This window comes from Nycticebus coucang, chromosome 12, assembly GCF_027406575.1.
Source record: "Nycticebus coucang isolate mNycCou1 chromosome 12, mNycCou1.pri, whole genome shotgun sequence".
Lineage (NCBI taxonomy): Eukaryota > Metazoa > Chordata > Mammalia > Primates > Lorisidae > Nycticebus > Nycticebus coucang.
This window is the reverse complement of record NC_069791.1, coordinates 50,537,587-50,557,581: the sequence shown is the minus strand read 5'-3', so window position 1 is coordinate 50,557,581 and position 19,995 is coordinate 50,537,587. Positions and strand designations below refer to the sequence as shown.

Here is a 19,995-nt window from a genome sequence, read left to right as displayed (position 1 = left end):
AGACCCCATCTCTAAAAAAATACCTGGGCGTTGTGGTGGGCACCTGTAGTCCCAGCTACTCGGGAGGCTGAGGCAAGAGAATCACTTGAGCCCACGAGTTAGACTTTGCTGAGCTATGATGCCAGGGCACTCTTCTGAGGACAATAAAGTGAGACTCTGTCTCAAAAAAGAAAAATTAAATAAATAAATAAATAAGAAGTACGTAATAGGCCCTTGAGGGTCTGTCAGGCCTTTTCTATTCATATGTTTTTTTCCATTTAATGTACTCTTCTCAGGTTTGTAGAATTACCTGTTTTAATTTCTTAAACTAAAAATTCTAGGAAAGCAGGGATGAAGTAACTGTATTCCCACCATACAACTCAATCCCTAGCTTTTATAAATGTTTGTTGAGTGAATTTATAAATAATGATTAGAGAAAGAAGAAATGAAAATGAATAACTTGGTTTTGACACCTTTTAGTCAGAGATACAAGAATATTTACATGTTTGTGATAAAGTTCACAGAATAAGGTTTAGTTTAGTAAGGCAGTCCCCAACTTACAAACATCTAACCAATGTATGACTCACAATGTAAAAGGTAAAAATACCTGTTCCAACTTACATAGAAATTCAACTTAAGAACAAACCTACAGAACCTATCTACAGAACCTATCTGGTTTGTAACCCAGGAACTGCCTGTAGTAGAAAATTAGATACCTTCAACCTTTTGATTACCACTTCAAAGTGGTTTCAACTTCTGGATTTGATAGGGCTTCTTCAACACTCACTGAGTCTTATCCTTGTATAACCTTGTCAGGACTGTCATTTTTCTAAAGTAGAATTTCTGGAACCCATTTTCAGGATCAACCCCACTTCAATCACTGGACTAATCTTGATGTCAAGTCAGAGGGAGTTCAGAAATGTTATTCAAGTACTCTCAGATGCATGTGAAATACAGCTTTGATTTTGGCTTTGTCATAACAACCTTGTGTCATCACGATGGACCACTTACATGACGGTAGTCCCATAGATTATAATGGAGCTAAAAAATTTCTATCACCTAGTGACCCCGAATCTGTCATAGTGCAGCTCATCACTCACATGTTTGTGGTGATGCTGATGTAAACGTATCTACTGTACTGCCAGTTGTATAAAAGTATAGAGCACATGTAATTATGTACAGTACGTAATAATAACAAATGACTACACTGCTGGTTTATGTATTTACTATAATATACTATTTAATCATTATTTTAGAGTTTACTCCTCCTCCTTACATTAAAAAGTTAAGTGAAAAACAGCATCAGACAGGTCTTTCAGGAGGTGTTCTAGAAGATGCCTTATTATCATAGGAGATGACAGCTGTCACCTTGTGTTACTGCCCCTGAAGACCTTCCAGTGGGACTAGATGTGGAGGTGGAAGACAGTGAAAATGATGATGCTGACCCTGTCTAGGCCTAGAGTATATGTGTGTTTGGGTCTTAGTTCTTAACAAAAGTTTAAAAATTAAAAAAAAATTTTTTAATAGGAAAAATGTGAAGATTATATGTTTGTACAGTTGTATAATGTGTTTTTAAACTGTTATTACAAAATAGTCAAAAAACTTTAAAAAGTTAAAAATTTATAAAATAAAAAAGTTATAGTAAGCTAGGGTTCATTTGTCATTTAAGAAAGAAAAAAATTATTAAATTTAGTGTAGCCCAGAATTTATAAAGTCTGCAGCAAGGTACTGTAAAGTTTCAGGCCTTCATTCAACACTCACTCACTGATTCACCCAGAGAAACGTCCATTTCTGCAAACTCCATTCATGGTAAGTGCCCTATACAGGTGTACCACTTTTTATCTATTTTTGTTGTTGTTGTTGTTGTTTTGTTTTATTTTTGAGACTCTGTTGCCCTGGGTAGAGAGTTGTAGCATCTTAGCTCACAGCATCCTCAAACTGTTGGGCTCAAGAGATCCTCCTGCCTCAGCCTCCCACATAGTTGGGACTATGGGCATCTGCCCTAATTCCCAGCTAGTTTTGCCATTTTTAGTAGACACAGGATCTCATTCTTGTTCAGGCTGGTCTCAACCTCCTGAGCTCAAGCAATCCACCTGCCTCTGCTTCCCAGAATGCTAGGATTACTGGCATGAGCCACTGTGCCTGGACCCCATTTTTTAAATCTTTTACACCATATTTTTACTGTGTCTTCTCTATGTTTAGACACATAAATATTTACCATTGTGTTGCAATTGCCTATAGTATTCAGCACACTAACATGTTGAACCGTTGCATGTACAAGCAACTTGTGTAAGTACACTCCATCATGTTCATACAATGATGAAATCACCTAAGGACACACATTCTCAGAATGAAACATGACTATACTTCTGATCTGTGCTTTACTAATGAAAATAGAAGTCCAATGCACTATCCATTGTGCAACAGAGCCTTACTAATGAAAATAAACTACCTCTCTTCTCGGAAGCTAATTCTTTTTTTAAACATTTCCAGCTTGTCTTATTCTGCTTTATCTAACTTTAGGATGGCAGTTGCAATCAAAATATGACAATATTCACATGTAAACCCCAATTTTGTATAGTTTTCCCCTCAATACACCAAATTCCACCGACCATTTTGGCATCCCTCTGACACAAAATTCTATATTACCTACAGGCAAATCTAGATGGAAATGTATGCATTGGTGCATATATTTCTGGATCTCCTGGACCTCCTAGCCTTCCTGGAATTCCTGAATATAACGGCCTAGGGAATAGCAGATCTTCTTTTCCCTCCCTTGCACATATTTCTGGTTTCCGGTAATGGAGATTGGTAAAGACTTTCAGACCCACATCCTTCAAAGAAACAAACAATAAAAAACACTGTGCATTCCTTTTATACAAGAACTAGAAAAGGTGCATTAGTTATATTGTAATAGTAAATAGATCATAAATATACATACATTGTGTACTAGCAAGGGCCCGAGATTTTAGGAACCAAGTCACCTCTATGTGATTTATGGAAAATCTCTAATTTAGAGGAAAAATTATAATCACTATGATTTTTTCTAGCACTTATTATGTGCTAGCATTTTGGTAAGTATTTCATATCCTTCTTCATTTAACCCTAAAGGGAAAACACTTATGAGATTGGCACTATAATAACCCTAATTAACATCACACACACACACACACACAGACACACCCACACATATTCAATGTACACTCAGTAAATCTCAGCACACTTAGCTGGGACTTGAACTAAACTTTGTTTGATTCAATGCCCTTTATTTTATACACTTGTGATGTTAATTACAAAATCCTTTGATGAAGCCTCAGCCCATCTAATTGATGCTTAGGCATATATGGAATCCAGTTCTATTTTAGCTTTTGATTTGATTATTTCTGCATAAGAGTTATTGCAATGAATTGAAGATCATCTCATTGCTTCTAATATAAGGTTTTATAATGCTGGCCACATAATTCATTTTTTACAAAATAGTCAACAAAACTTTCCGTTTTAATAAGACAATTTCTTTTAGCAGATTACACTACCAATCTCAAGATAGAAGAAGATATCTACATGAATAAAACATTGATATGGATTATTTGAATATATAAAGACTAAAATTTAAATTGACACAAAATAATTTACAAAATTTTTGGTGATCTTACCCTAAGAATATCATAGACATCTCCATCTCTATAGTTGCTTACAGGTGTGTAATACACACCATTGTAAAACATATCCTTCTGAGGAATGCAAGTGTCTACCTTGCCATCATCAAGATTGAGACCAGGGTAGAAATAACCATTTGGTTCTGTATTTGGAAGCAGGTTATACACCTATGAGAAAAATCACATGATTCCCAATGATTTTAGGCACTCATTTTGCAGTTACAAAATTGGCAAATTTTACATCATACTTATTTAGTTTTGTCCTTTTCTTTAAGAGTGTGGCCATAATATTTAATCAAATATTTTTGTGTTAATTTATCTTTTCAAAAGAAGAAATTAGTTTTCCTTTAGGCAAATTAATGTCATGTTAACAAAATATTTCAGTTTTGTGCAGGATTTAGGAGGCATGTAAGAAAGAGACACTTGAGATCTACTGATGAATTCACGGACTAGTGTATAGATAATTTATTGAAATGATAACATTAGAACTCCTAGGTCTGGAGAATGTTAGCTGCCTGATTCTAAGTCTTTTTACAGAACCTTTGAAAAGAATATAAAATTAGCCAAAAGAACGAGTAATTATATACGTATCTCACATATGAGTAGTATATTTAACATTACTGAAATGCAGAGAATACCATGACTTCGATACTTGTTGCAGAGTAATTACCACTTGTACAAAAAATCTGAGTATGCAAAGCTGTAGAGGGGAAACTGAAGCAGCTACATGACAAAGGAAAGAATGGCATGGCATAGAAGGAACACACACCAAATCAACTCCAAATAAAAGAACGTTCAACATTGCACATCAAAATATGAGCTATAGTCGTTAAGCTAAATAGTTCCCAGGAATGGCTGCAAGACAAGGGCTTGAAATAAGTAGGCCTGGAAGTGCCAACTTCAAGTAAAGCATGGATAATGGGAAAACAGTCAGAAAAAGAGGGGATATGAGGTATGCTGACCCTTAGAGATAGCACTTGAAGGAGGGAAGAATATGATAGCATAAAATTAAGAACAATGCTGAAACATAAGAGAAATAAAAAACACTAATCCTGATAATACCATTTCCAACACTAACATTAGTTATTCAAGAAATTACATTTTACTAAAATAAAAGAAAGGGGCACTCTTCACCTGTGACAACTCTGTCTACAAAATACCAAGAACTAGAAAAAAAAATAAACTTAATACAAAGCTTTCATAAGAGAACACAGAAAATGCAAATCAAAATATTTTAGTTGATGAAACTTCTTTGCTAAAGTAACTAAGTAACTAATTAATAAATAAACAGAGAAAGCCATACCAGAACACTTCGATATAAATGAAATTTTCCCGAACATGCATTTGGAGTCTTTTAAAGCATCATGAATCAGAAATTGAATAAAGAAAAAAGTAAAAATGGGCAAAAACTAAGAAGAAATAGAATGAGAATTCACTGAGCTCAGAAAAAATAGACAAAATTGTACCATAAATAAACTCCCAAGTATAAATACCTCAAGAGAAAATAGTTGAAAGAAAACCTTGAAAATAAAACAAAAAATAATAAAAATGTGAGAAAGAATGAATTAAAACAGATGACAGGCAATGTGGTTGAATTGGAAAACAGGTAAAACTGGTATGTGTATAGAGTTTTTTAAGAAAGGGAAAAAATAGAAAGACTAATACTTATAATAATTCACAAGGAAATGTCTAGAAATAAAAGCGGATCTGGTTTACATATTGCACAGGTCTACTGAGTACCTGGCAAAAGTTCCCCTGAAAAATAAATTCTGAGAAATATTTTACAAAAACTATTATATTTTAAAGTACTAAGGAGAAAATATTCGATAAGTCCAACATGTTCAATCTCAAGTAAAAACATGATCTAAAAACCTAAATCTTGTGGGGAGCCCAGGCAAAAATGAGGAAAACGGGGAAGTGTGAGAGCTTACACTTTCAGCTGACAGCTGTTTGGATTTCAGTAGAAGGACACTTTTATCCACAGCCTGGAGAGCACAGAGTGAGTCAGGGGCTGCTTGAAGATCGAGTCTGGCATTGGAGCCAGGTAGTCCCCGCTCCTTAGAGAAGTTTATGCTAACCTGAAGTAGAAAAGAAAAAGGAATGGAGGTAGAGATAATTTTATATAAAAATAATTTTAATAAATTCAATCTTTTCCAACTAAATCCTTATAGATTTCTGTACCCGTATTTCTCCCAAATCTCTTTGCAGAGACATCTCCTTCATCACCCTCCTGTCATCTCAGGATTAGCACTATTGCCAAAGATTAGACATTCTGTTTGGTAATTCTCTCAGCCCCAGATAATTTTTTTTTTTTGAAACAGAGCCTCAAACTGTCGCCCTGGGTAGAGTGCTGTCACATCACAGCTCACAGCAACCTCCAACTCCTGCGCTCAAGGGATTCTCCTGCCTCGGCCTCCCAAGTAACTGGGACTACAGGCGCCCACCACAACGCCCGGCTCTTTTTTGGTTACAACCGTCACTGTTGTTTGGCGGGCCCAGGCTAGATTTGAACCCCCCAGCTCAGTTGTATGTGGCTGACGCCTTAGCTGAGCCACCCCCAGATAATTTAATTACACCCACATTTAGTGTGAGGCTACCAAGTAAAGGCGATAGCAGTCAGATAAGAGGGAGACAACAGGGACAAACTGCTGACCAGACTGGAATTAGAAAAAACAGTACCTTGTTTTTAAAGCACTTGTCAACCTGAAATCTGACCCTGTCAGCCACAATCTCCCCACTGGGCTGAAGGGTGTAGACAAGCATGACAGCTGCAGGAGCCAGATCAGCACTGATGTCGATTGGAACCGAGAAGCTTCCTCTCCAGGCTGTGTAAATAGGAGACGGATGTAGTGGACAAAAGTTTCCTGGATCATCAGGTGCACTTAGGTAAAAGAAAATGGCTTATAGAATGGAAGCTATATGTACAATAAAGAAGATTGAATAATTTAGGTAATAAAAATTCTGGGATTTGGGGCATCACTTTTCTGTTATGTACCAAAAGCCCTGGCAAAAATAGAAACAGGTAAAAATCTCATTCATCAAAATATTTAGTAGCTGACCTTGGGCCATGCCAACTATTGCCTTTCACCCACAAATTGTAATAAGGAAGTGCTCTTCCTAACTTCTTGGCTCTATTGCTATAAGAGTTACATAATTTTAAAAAATGAAGCTAGAGTATGTATTTTAAAAAATGAATGTATTATATACACCTTTGTTTCTGATTTCCTTTTGTCCACTGAGGAAGATAGCTCCTTTCACCATCACCTGTGCAGAATGAAGAAAACACAATATAAGATATATTATTTAATATATCCCATTATAATAGTGTTGTGAGGTAATGAATTATATAATGATAATTCTGTTCCATAAAGTAAGGTAGCTTCCACAAACAAATGTTAAAAATGGACTTTGCATTAATTGGGAAAAAACAGAGAAAGTGATTACAGTTGACTGAGGGTCTATTATGTACTAGAAAATTCGAGAAATCATATGTAGTGGAAAGGTGTTCTATAAAGCTCCTAAATTGTCCAGACTGTTTGGCTTCTAATATGCCTTCACCTAATTATTCATTATAACTTAAGGCAAATTATTTCACCTGTTTGCCTCTGTTGCATTATCTGTCAGATGGATGTATCCATAAAGATGATTAAACAAGTTAACACACAAATTCCAAATAATAGCGCCTGACAGACTATTTACCCTCCAAGGTAAGTCTTATTATTTCCAGTTACAAATATACAACTGAGGAAGCCAGGGCTTAGAGCATTTAAACAATCTGCTCAAGACTGATCAACTTGTATGATAAACAGGAGAGGGTAAGGGACCCAGACTAGGAATGCCAATTTCCAAGTCGGTGTCTTTTTCACTCATCAATATGCCTCACAGAGACAAAACAGACAGAATCAAGTGGGCTAAGTCCTTCTACTGCTTATCGAAATGAGCTTTCCACTTTACTCTCTGGTATCTGCCTAATATTTTAACTACCATCAAGGGCTATAGATACTTGCCACGAGGTACAAATGAATGCTCAAAAAAGCAGACTCTGAATATCAAATTTTTCAATGTTAAGGAAACTTAAGTGCCTTAGATTAATGGTTCTCAATCTGTGGGTCACAACCCACAGGAACTGTATTAAAGGGCCACAGCATTAGGAAGGTTGAGAACCACTGCCTTAGGTCATTTTGTGCATATGTTTTGCTTTTTTTGAAATGGATTCAGTAGCATTCATCAGCAAGGTGAGAAGGTGGAGCTTACTAAGATTCCCATGGCATGACTGATGTGTATTTTCTAAGCCCTGATGTGCTAAGCAGACATACCATTAGATAGGATTCCAAAACACTAACAAGACTTACCAAATAGAAGAAGGTTACATTTGCGTCATCCTTATATGATTCACTGTCTAAGGAGTAATGCACAGTAACAATCTTCTGTTGATTACATCTAAGCAGCTTTGGTTCCGGAACAATCTTCAGGAAGCTACCAGTTCGAGAGTAAAAGCGTGAGACTGAGAAATATGCATCCAAATATGAGGGCTCCCATATCCTGAAACGATGGCAGCTGTCAGGTCCAATGTACATGGCCTGATATGATAAAAGAAAGTGAAGGATCTTAGAGCTAAAAGACATCCAAAGAGAGTTGTAACTACAGAACAGAAGGTTTTTCTTTCCCATGAAAGGAGAGATTTTTTGCTTGAGGCTGACGTTTTAAATTATTGGACTTGAAATAGTAATAACACTCTCCTCTTAACAAAACATGACTCATGAAATAATATTGCATGAATATGTCATTAGACCAAAACATAAATCATTATTTCTTTTACTCTCTAATTGAAGCCAGAAAACTGGACTTACACTGTTTCTTTCCATTATTTTTGAACACTGAAAAATTCTTTAACTGCAAAATTCTGCTTAACACAGCAGAAAAAAAGAGAAATCATAGTATCTCCTCTATCTATGCATGAATTATTTAAATAAGTCAAAGTCATCTTCATGAGCTACTTCTAGTTTCTCAAGGGAAAATATTGGTTGTTAGAGAATTGTACCATTGTAATAGACTCTTAGCTTTTTATCTGCTTGAACAAGTATTTTTAGATATTATTTAATGAACAGGCAAATCCTATAAAAACAAGCTAAACTTTAAAACTTGATTAAAATATATTCTCAATTGAAGTTATCTTGTGAGAGATTCTTAATGTTTAGAATTCCTAAAATTCAGATCCCTATGGGATATCTGACAGTCTTCCTTCATTTCTTGATGTCTTACTTGCAGGTTGAACACCGGATTGAATATATCTGAAGTGTCAATGGAAAACTGAGCTTCACCATTCTCATCTGTTGTGTAATTTCCCATAAATTTGCCATCAAGCTTCAGTTGCAACAACTTGCTCACCATCGGTACGTCATTGGGACCAGAAAATTTAAGCTGTACAAAAAAAAGTATTTATATTCTTAAAACACCAATTTTTCACAATTCTACAGAAAAAGAATTTTCTATTCATAAAAGTGATCACTTGCAGTCTTAAACTCTAATGGACAAGATGTTCTATTAAATACACATGCACAAAATATACAAAGAGTTATAGTTTTATCTATTGTTTTTTTATCTTGAGACTTTTTCCCAGTATGTCAGACACAGTAGTGCTAAAGATGTATTATGAACATAGGAAAAAAGGGACGGGAAATTTTCAAAGGGGGTGGGGGGGAAGAAAAGGGAATGTGTATTTTTTAGTCAACCTACAGTTCCGAAATAAGAAATCCCTCTTCTATAGAAAGGGTCCATGTTCTCAAATTTCACAGTTCCAGGAAACTGAGTGATAGAAATAGAAGTCTTTTCAGTGATCTGCACACCTGTAAAAAATGGTAAGACACAGTGTCAGGGAGGGTTTAAGTGTTTGATCAAAAAATTCGAAAGAAAAATAGCTTAGGGTATATGTGAGAACTTTCTATACGCAGAATTATATTCTTGTTTTACATTGAAAAACAGATGTGAATGCTTTGAAATACGTTTTTAGCATGCTCTACATTATCTGGTTTTGAGATTCTTAAAATTGAAGAATGAAATTAATATAAAAACATTTGAATCAGAAGCAGAAGAAAAAGCTCAAGTTCCTGCCTCCTGCTAGGCTATTCAGTTCTGGCTTTTGACTCTCTTTATGATGGGGAATACCAGAGACATCTCCAATATAAGGCTTTCTGAAATCTTTCTTGTGCTTGCAAGCTGTGTATTTAGACTTTCATCAGACTTGAATAGCTGGTAGCAAAGTAAATAGAAATGCCTTGTGATATCAACAAACCTAGTGAATAAGCACAATGAAACATCTAGGTAAGTTACTACTAACAACACGGTAAATGTGATAAATTTACCTATTTTGAGTGCCATCACAAAATTGATCAAGTATATTTATATAAAGTACTTTACAAATAATATAATCCTAAACTCTTTCTAAGTAACAAGAAATAATCAGTAATTGAATTTGCTTTCCCCACCCTAAATTAAATGTCACTTTCCTCTTTTTAAAAAAATGCTTTCACCAGCTATTTATGAGCACATACTATGTGTGACCTTGCAAATTTCTCACTAATAATTTTAGCATTTCCAAATGTCCCCAGTTCTATTAAATCAGGGGTTGTCAAGCTTCTTTTGCAAAGGATCTGATATATATAGTTATTCGAGGCTGTAGACCACACTGTCTTTGTCACAACTATTCCACTTTAACTCTTAAGCAAGATACACAAATGAGAGCGGCTATATTTCAATGAAACTTCATTTACATAAATAGGCAGGGATCTGGATTTGACCTTCGAGATGTAGATTGTGAGCTATTGAATTAAATCAGAAATTAGGCCAGGCATGGTGGCTCACACCTGTTATCCTAGCACTCTGGGAGGCTGAAGTGGGTGGATTTCTTGAGCTCACGAGTTCAAACCAGCCTGAGCAAGAACAAGACCCTCTAAAAAATAGTTGGGCATTATGGTGGGCTACTGTTGTCCCAGCTACTCAGGAGGTTGAGGCAAGAGAATTGCTTGAGCCTAAGAGCTTGAGGTTGCTGTGAGCTATGAAGCCACAGCACTCTACCCAGGGTAACAAAAATGAGACTCTATCTCAAAAGAAAAAGAAAATCAGAAATTAGATCCTGACAATTGCTTATCAACTGATTTATACAAAGTTTCAAAATGGTAGTTAATTTATTGGCTTAGTTTTACTACTTCAGAGAGAGACTTGTCTGTCTAATTGATGCAGGTATAATTATGTAACATTTACATAATAATTTTATTTTAAATGTTCTTAGAAAAAGCTTCTTCAAAAGCAACCAAGTTGACCTATTGGCAAAAGTACTTCATCTTATTTTGAGCTATAATTGGTCTGGATTTTATGCATAGTACAAATTCAGTAAGTTTCTTCCTACTAAGCTGCCATATACCCCCAGGTTGTCCATAAAATACAATCATTACCTGTTCCAAATTCTGTAACAATTGCTGTGATGTAAAATGGTTTAAGCAATTCTGTATAATAGAGTTGGAAAACTTTTGCATTTACAATTTGAGAAACACAACCATGTTTCAACTGAAAAATAAAGAGAAGGCATTAAAAAGTTAGAAATCCAAGAAACTTTTTAAAAATACAGAGTTTTAACATGGATATTTGACACCCTGCCTTCATGCCCATGGCTGTATCTCACAAAATTGTTGAAATGACTGAAGAATAAAAGGAGGAAGAGGAGGGATAGAATATTTACATCAGCCATTCGAACAAGGCTAAAAGGTAATCTATATTTTATATATTTCAAGAAATTCTCCTGGAAACATTGTAGATGGGAAGAGATTAAAGATTGGAAAGTAGTGCTGAATGATGTTTTAAGAATAAAGAATTATATCATCTTGAGAGGCACTATACACAGGTGGAACAGAAGCACTCATCAAATGCATAAGACCGAAACCAACACCGACTAAGGTAAATTGTTCACTTAAAATAAGGAAAAATCCATAGATAATCTTTCACCGGTAACATCAATAATCAGATTAATGGATTTAGTTGTATTTCAAAATGTTTATTAATTCCAAATTTAAAATGTTAGAGGGAATATATTAATTCATTTGATCCTCAAAATTATTGTATGAGTTAGGTACTGTTACTATTCACCCATTATATGGGTGAATAATCAGAAACTCGGGTATGTTATATAAATTGTCCCCTGTTAAAAGATATTGGAACTAACTAGGTATTCTGAACCAGAGTAGGTGCTCCTCTGAACTATCAGCTGTTACATCACCAACAACACAAAGATCCATTTCATTTTGTCTAATTATAATGTAGTCAAATTAAAACATAATAACAAAGAGTGTCCAGTGTGAGGGAAAAACTTTTTTCAGTAATGTTGACATGGAAGAATACCACTTAAATTTTTTTAACCTTCATTTTTTATAAAGATAAGTTCCTGCCTGTCTTGGCCAATTATTAATATTTACTTAGAGGATGCTCACCAAATTTGGTGAGTAATTCTAGGACAACCAGACCTAAAATATAAACTATGAGGCATGCATAAATTACACTTTTGAAAGTTGAAGGCAATCATAGAGATAGCGTTGTTCACCTAAGGTTAAAGTGCTGAAGACGGAGAAAGCAAACAGTGGCTTCAATTATAAATTGCAATAAATATGGATGCCCTAAATTGTAATAATTTGTTTTCATAAGAATGAATCTAGGATGCAAGGTGAGTCATGTCACAGACTCACTTATTTAAAAGAAGATTAATAATTTTCCAAAGAAAGATCAGAGAGGCTACTGAGACAGTATAGAAGACAATAAAGCCAGTAAGATATTTCAAAATCTAAAATTCCTGTGAATTTATAGGTAGATAACAATTTACCTGGTCTGTAGAATAAGAGACTATGGTTAAGCGTTATATTTTCCTCTCACTCTTTACCTTATTTAATGGTAACTTCCATTATCAAGAAAATGAAAATAGTGTTAAGTCCCTTTTATAACTGGAAACAAAGAAAGAGATCTAATGAAAAATGAGCAAGAACTTTCTTTGGAATAAAGATCATGGTCTGTACCTGTGCAATAAATTGCTCACATATCTCATTCTCATCTTTCTTGCAGTTGCTTGAAGGAATAGTTTCTTTGCACACCCGGATTTGGGCCTTGCCTTGCACAGGTTGACCATAGGTGTACCTAGTTGGAGAAGGTGGACTTATTATCACGGATAAACAATAGTACAGCAATATTTTATGGTCCTTTTCAGAAATTACATGTGAAATCTTTAAACCGTGAGTACCCCAGTCTAAAAAATTCAATTAGGAATCCTCACTGATTGGTGTGATTTTTTTTTTTTTCCTTAAAGAATTTAGGTTAAATTAGGCACATAATCTGTTAGGAGAATTTGACTGCTTTTAAAAAAAATCAAATTCAAGGTGTGGTGGAATCTAAAATAATGTAAATTCTTAGTAAATGAGATTTAACAATTAAATTGAGTCTTTAAAATTATGTTTTAGTCTGATTGCTATACTTAAACTTTATAAAAAATATATATTTTTATATATATTTGATATGTCAAATAAATTTTATATCAAATATATAGAATAGTTCTTTTAAAGGTTCAACCAAAGGCAAATCCAGTTAATTGGAATTTTTTTGTTCCTTCAGGATTCTTGATGCTATTAGTAAGATTTAGAAAAACATAATAAATGTAAAACTAGTATGTAATAAAACTGAATATCATTAAATTTATTAGTTATACATTTTTTCTGTTTGTCAGACACTGATATGTATACACACACACACACACATATATAGCAAGTGTTTATACAGCTTATCTTATTTATTTTTCCCAGTAACCCTGATAAATAAACTGAGATCAAGTTACTCTCTGTGGAGAACATTGTAATTGATGAAACTAAAATTCAAACTCAGATCTTCACAGTCTGTGCTTTTTCCATTCCACTCTTTTTTTTTCTCTAAAAATTCTTAACACTTCTGAAATTTTGACTCAACTTAAATCATTAAAATCATCTGTTAGATTTGATTATTAAATAGAGGCCAGACTAAGATCAGTTCAGACTAAGATCAGGCCACAAATATTATACCTGAATACTTATTATTATTTCTTCTTATTGTCTTTTATTTATAAAATAAAACTCTTATAGTATTACTTACAGGTTAACACATGCCCGAGAGACTTAAGTCATCATTCAGGACCAAATAAACATTTTCGCTTTGTTTGTGATTTGAAAAGCTTCTGGTTGATGCTAATGCAGCTTATTAAAATCTCTTTGCCTACGGGTAAATTTTCTTCCCTCTTAAAAGCCTAATTTATCTGATACTGTTTGCTAAAATGATCTAATTTGCTATTGTTCTCACTATCTGTTCCAAGCTCAATCCCAGGGAATACTAAAGAAACAACACACAGGCACAACATCATACAACTTGAGCTAGACAACTCATTCATTGATGCTAACTTCTAGACATAGTGCTCTTATAGCCTTCCCAGTAGTAACTTTTAGCAAGCATAGCTACTGTCTAGCTGCCTGGACAAGTTGCATGATATTATTATCACTGATACTAACTTCCTTTATGTCAAATCTGTCTAGAATATAATGTTAAAAGAAATTTCAAGGAGAGAGGATAATGGATCTTAACCTGACCATTATAACGTTTGGGAGCAACTAGTTCCATGTTAGCACTTGGTTAGAAAGTCTTTTTTAAAGGCCATATTTGCAAACATTTTGAATCTCCAAAACCAGTGTGTTGCACTTTTTTAGCACACCATTGGGCAGATAAATAAATCAGAGAGCTTAATGCCTTTGAAAGTTCTGGCTTTGAGTATTTTTTCCGGGATTTCTTGAAGCTTATGTTGATTATCAATCATCTATAATCTCTCACAGATTACACGTATTACATTCTGGCCCACATTCAACGACACTTCATTGGAACTCATAAAAATTGTATCGTTTTTATAGAATCCAAAAAAGATTTTACCTACTTTTATTTTTTTTACAGGCTATAAACTAATTTCCAAGATTCTGTGGGGGAATCCATGAGAATTGTTCTCACATGTTGATTAGATAGCCCCAAGTAATTTTCATTGCATCAATTAAGTAAATAGTATTTAACAAATATGGCAAATAGTATCTTTTACTATTTATAACACTGTTATTGATTAAGAGAGTAGCTCTGAAACCAACCAATGAAGCAGCCTACATGTTATATTATTAAAGAATAGTTAAGTAAATTGGGTATTGCCACAGAAAGATATACTTATGGGGCAAAAAAATAGAAATTCATGAAAATATTGGCATAATAAGGAGAACTTTTATTATTGAAAATAGAAAAGTATGATTGCAATAATGGAAATACTTATTAAAACTTATAGAAAAATAAATCACAATATTAATGACAGTTGGTAGAGTTAATTATAGGTAATTTTTGTGTGTGTGTGTAAGACAGAGTCTCATTTTGTCATCCTAGTCGAGTGCTATGGTGTCATAGCTCACAGCAACCTCAGACTTTTGGGCCCAAGTGATTCTCTTGCCTCCTCCCAAGTATCTGAGACTACAGGCACTTGCCACAATGCCTGGCTCTTTTTATTTTGTTATTTTTTTTACTTATTAAATCATAGCTGTGTACATTAATGTAATCATGGGGTACAATGTGCTGGTTTTATATACAATTCGAACTATTTCATCAAACTGGTTAACATAGCCTTCACGGCATTTTCTTACTTATTGTGTTAAGACATTTATATTCTACATTTAGTAAATTTCACATGTACCCTTGTAAGATGCACCGTAGGTGTGGTCCCACCAATTACCCTCCCTCCATCTATCCTCCCCCCTCCCCTTGTCTGGCTATTTTTAGAGATGGGGTCTCGCTCTAGCTCAGGCTGGTATTGAACCCTTGAGGTCAGGTGATCAGCCCACTTTTGCCTTCCAGAGTGCTGGGATTACAGGCGTGAGCCACAGCCCCCTGGCCTTGTAGGTAACTTCTTATGTTTCTCTTTTTATTTTTAAAATATTCTACTATGAGAATTCATTACTTCTCTAAGAATTTTAATGCAGACATATAAATATTTAAAGTTATATGGTTAGTCTTATTTCTCATTCTCTCTCAGATTTGTTTTTTATCTGTCAAAGCAAATCTCCTGAATAAATACTTACATGGCACATGCACTCACTTGGAATTCACCATCTGAAATTGTTATTGTTTGTGGTGCACTGACCTTAACTTCAAATTTTGGCAGCACTGTAACCGAAGAGAAATATATGTCAGCTCCCACAATCACTGATGAGCATACTTATTGCAATCATGTAGCTAAATGCGCTTTCTTACACAATATTTTTCTATGTATACATCTGCACAGACCATGTTTCAATCACCCTAAATTCTGTATGGTGCCAGGGTACCACAGCATGTGACAGTGTCTCATCAATGATCAATTCTTTCCTTTTTCTTCCTCTTTTCTATTTTCAGAATTTCACATTTTCAATGTTGTTGTTGTAATTGCTTAGATACTTCCTAGAAGATTGTCTGGATTCTAGAAAATGAATGTTTCCTTGGGCAAAATGGTGGGCATCCGAATAAGAATACTGAGAAAGAAGTGAGTAGCGAGAGAAAATTGATCATAAAACAGCTGAGACCAAGAAAGGAAAGTGGCAGAAAACCAAATCAAGCTTCATTTCTTTTTGCTTAAGTCTAATATAAAAATAGTTTTATTTAGTCCTTTGCACTTTTCATTCATATAGAACAACCACAAACAGTAATTGGTTACCATATCTCTTAACAGTGAATTGGTGTGTCACTGTTTCTCCTGATTTTCTTTTCACAACAATAGAATAATCTCCAAACATTGGTTCTGAAATTAATTGGAATGAGAGTTGAGTAATATTTTGGAAAGAAGTCACATTTTGCCACTGGAAAATCCTATTGTTTTCAGGATCCTGGAAAATAATGAAGAAATAAAAACAATCAGAGATTGATGAATATATTCTTTCCTTCTATATTTTGGGTACTTTCTGTAGTTATTGAAAGTAAAGAAAGTGCTGTCATTTTATTGAAATGATTATCTCAAATTCTAAAAACAATGTAATTTCCTCAATGCATTCAAATTCACAGTATATCTCTGGTAAGGCCATAAAGGATTAAAAAAAATCTGTAACTAATGCTTTGATTTTGATATTTCTGAACAAGAGTTACATAGTTAAAGAATCAAAAACTCAATGTCCTTGCTCTAGAATAAGTGTTCTCCAAAGCAGAGTGGACTTATACCACATAGGTGCACAAGGGGATACTTATTCTAACAAATATTTATAAAAATTGTCGTGAGTTTTTACTGATCTATACCTAAGTTGGTCATGAATTACACACTGCAAACAAGAGCTGCTAAATGAAGTTCTATGATAATATAGGGTTGATAATGCTGGCTTTTCTCCTTTATTTGTTTTCAATATACTGTAGCTTCCATGAGATTGGTTCAGTAAATTCATTGATATCCTTCAACTGTGATGAAAGAAACCCTGACAAAAAGATCTTTACAAAGAGACAGAAACATTCTTTACTTACCCTCTCTGTCATAAATAAATAAACATATATATATTCATGTGATATATGTACTAGTATATATATATACATATATGTGTATTGATATACATATATATGCACACGGGATTTCAAATATATCAAAGGACATACTTCTCTAGAGACTGAAACAGATAGCAAGAGACTTCATTAACTATTTTCTGAAAGCAAACAGTGCGTTTTATAATAATAATCATTTTCTAGTACATTTCTAAATTTTTAGATGTTTATGTTTTCTATTTCCTTAGAACAAGATGTGGCTAAATTAAGACTGAGAAGGGCCGGCAGACAAGTAATTTCAGAATATATACCTCCCTTAGAAAGAGCCCAACCTTTTATTTTCCATAAAAAGCCTGCTCTAGAAGCAATGAATTTTTTTTCTTTTTCTTTTTTTTTTTTTTGAGACAGAACCTCAAGTTGTCCTCTGGGTAGAGAGCCATGTCATCACAGCTCACAGCAACCTCCAACTCCAGGGCTCAAGCAAGTCTCCTGCCTCCGCCTCCCAAGTAGCTGGGACCACAAGCGCCCGCCACAACGCCCAGCTATTTTTTGGTTGCAGCCATTATTGTTGTTTGGCGGGCCCAGGCTGGATCTGAGCTGGTGTATGTGGCTGGTGCCTTAGCCACTTGAGCCACAGGCACCAGAAGCAATGAATTTTTATTTAAATCTTCATCTGATGCCCTACACTGTGTATGCACATAAATACTTCTTTTCCTCCTTTTTCAGTCATCTTAATTTCTAGTTATGTATAATTAAATCTAGACACACAGCATTCTTTATCTGAATATTTAAAGTAGATAAGAAAAGCAGATCTCTTACCTGAACTGTGATTAAAGGATACTGAAAGAGGAAAAGAAACATGGATTAATACTGTAATAGTACAATATTCTTGCCAAATATTGGATTATAAAGATTGTATATCTTAATTTAAGATTGAAATTCAGCCCTCACTTCTCCAGAGGACTAAGTTTCTATAGCTAAAGATGCCAGGAAAACCCCAAAGGTGAAAGAAATTTCAAATGCTTTTGGTAGGTGGAAAGTAGGTTCTGTACAATGTATGTTTTCTTCACGTAATGAAAAGACTTTAAAAAGTTTAAATCAACTCACTATAAATGAAAGTTTTACACTGAAATGTGAAGTTAGCATTGAAACTATATCTACATAGCTCTCCATGTAGGAACCTTATTTGTCTACACATGAAAAGCATCCTGAAGACTCAGGATAACAATGCATGTGTAACAATGAATTTGTTTAACTTGTTTAAATTTCATTGGACCATGTGAAATTATTGAACTCACCAAATCCTCTATAGGCTTGAACGTGGTATCCAGTGTCAAAACGCGGAATTGAACTAAAAAAAATGAAGGAGATGAATTTTTTTCCTTGTTCTTTCCCCCTCAGGTATGATTATTTGTAAATAGGCATAGAAATGAAGTACTTTTCTATCACACAATATTATGCTCCTGTCTCCTCTAGCTCTGCTTAGAGCCTTTGAGATTTGGGTTCCCAGAGAATGCCCCCTTATTGCATCTTTGTAGTTCCTCCTTTTCCTCAACGCTGATAATCAATAGAGATATTTCCAGAATTGGTAGCAGAATTAGCCATAGAAGAACAAATCTGAACCATATATGATAAGAAATAAATATAATTTTCCTAGAAAAATTTATTGATGCTATTAAACAAGTTAATTTTAGCAGAATTATAGAAAAAATGCTTTAGTTACTTTTGTATGCCTAACTGTCATCATAGCATTTTAGTAAATCCAGAAGAGAAAATCTAATTCAGCAAAAATCTCACTACAAGGATTTGGGGTTTAGGTATTTTATTTCTTTACAGTAAATCATAGAAAGATATAATGTTAATCAGAATAAAATGTGTAGATGCTTTTATCCAACCTTTAATTTTACAAATGGGAAAACTAAGTCCCAGAAATCAGAATTTACTTGAATTACAGAGTTTACAATAATTTATTAACAGAGCCAAGACTAAAACTAAACCCTCTGAATCTCAGTGTGGTGTCCTTTTTGCTATTTTTACTTACAGCAATAATAAAGAAAATAGAAGGGCTGTATGTAGGTTGCCATGTTTCTGATTGCTTCCACTAGTATGAATAATAATGATAATAGTAAATACCTTTTATGGGGTCATTACTGCATACTAGGCATTATTTTTCCATGGCTATCTTACTTTATTCTCATAATATTTCTATAAGTGAGACACTTTTATCTCCATTTTACAGATAAAATAATTGATCATAAAAAGAGGGTTAATTAGCTTGCCCACTTGATAAATTATAGAACAGCAATTCAAAACAAGCAATTGTTCTCCACATCACATGTTTGCTATCCAGGCATAATGCCTATGGGCCTGTCACTAGAATTTGTAAACAGTGAAAGTGGCATGCAAAATTTTATGAAGCAAAGCATTCAATTACTGGAGTTGGAGAGTTCTATTTCATAATCTAGAAAACCTGTAAGAATTTTACAACTTCACAATCCCATGACATTAAGGATGAATTCAAAACTGAAATCCATGTACTTGAACATTCTCAATTTGGAGAATACATTTCTCAAGTCAGTGGTATAAAGGAAACATAAACACTGACTTACCCTTCTCTCCAGATTTATAGATGGGTTTATCTGACTGAATAAATGTTATCTTCTCCTCTGAAGTGATTGATACAGCTCTCCTTTCTGATATTTTAAGAGTATCTCCCTTAGCCAACAAGGTCACAAAAGCCAGCTGTTCAGAGGACTTCTGAGAGACCTAGTTATGGGGAAGGGCAGAG

At 34.3% G+C, this 19,995-nt stretch overlaps 1 protein-coding gene and 1 long non-coding RNA gene across 2 annotated transcripts in view; one reads left to right on the top strand and one right to left on the bottom strand.

The window, feature by feature from the left end:
- Nucleotides 1-12,885, top strand: part of LOC128562577 (uncharacterized) — a 41,125-nt gene extending 28,240 nt beyond the window's left edge. Inside the window, exons 4-6 of the long non-coding RNA XR_008373462.1 lie at nucleotides 8,904-9,028; nucleotides 11,423-11,585; nucleotides 12,738-12,885. This is a non-coding gene — a long non-coding RNA (uncharacterized LOC128562577). The remainder of the gene's footprint in view (nucleotides 1-8,903; nucleotides 9,029-11,422; nucleotides 11,586-12,737) is intronic.
- Nucleotides 1-19,995, bottom strand: part of LOC128562576 (ovostatin homolog 2-like) — a 42,516-nt gene that overhangs the window by 21,471 nt on the left and 1,050 nt on the right. The window contains 13 exon segments of the mRNA XM_053557649.1: nucleotides 2,633-2,813; nucleotides 3,633-3,803; nucleotides 5,567-5,713; nucleotides 6,315-6,516; nucleotides 7,460-7,464; nucleotides 7,979-8,215; nucleotides 8,898-9,056; nucleotides 9,372-9,481; nucleotides 11,087-11,198; nucleotides 12,692-12,809; nucleotides 15,791-15,875; nucleotides 16,402-16,570; nucleotides 19,746-19,973. Coding sequence (XP_053413624.1) covers nucleotides 2,633-2,813; nucleotides 3,633-3,803; nucleotides 5,567-5,713; nucleotides 6,315-6,516; nucleotides 7,460-7,464; nucleotides 7,979-8,215; nucleotides 8,898-9,056; nucleotides 9,372-9,481; nucleotides 11,087-11,198; nucleotides 12,692-12,809; nucleotides 15,791-15,875; nucleotides 16,402-16,570; nucleotides 19,746-19,973 — 1,924 coding nt within the window.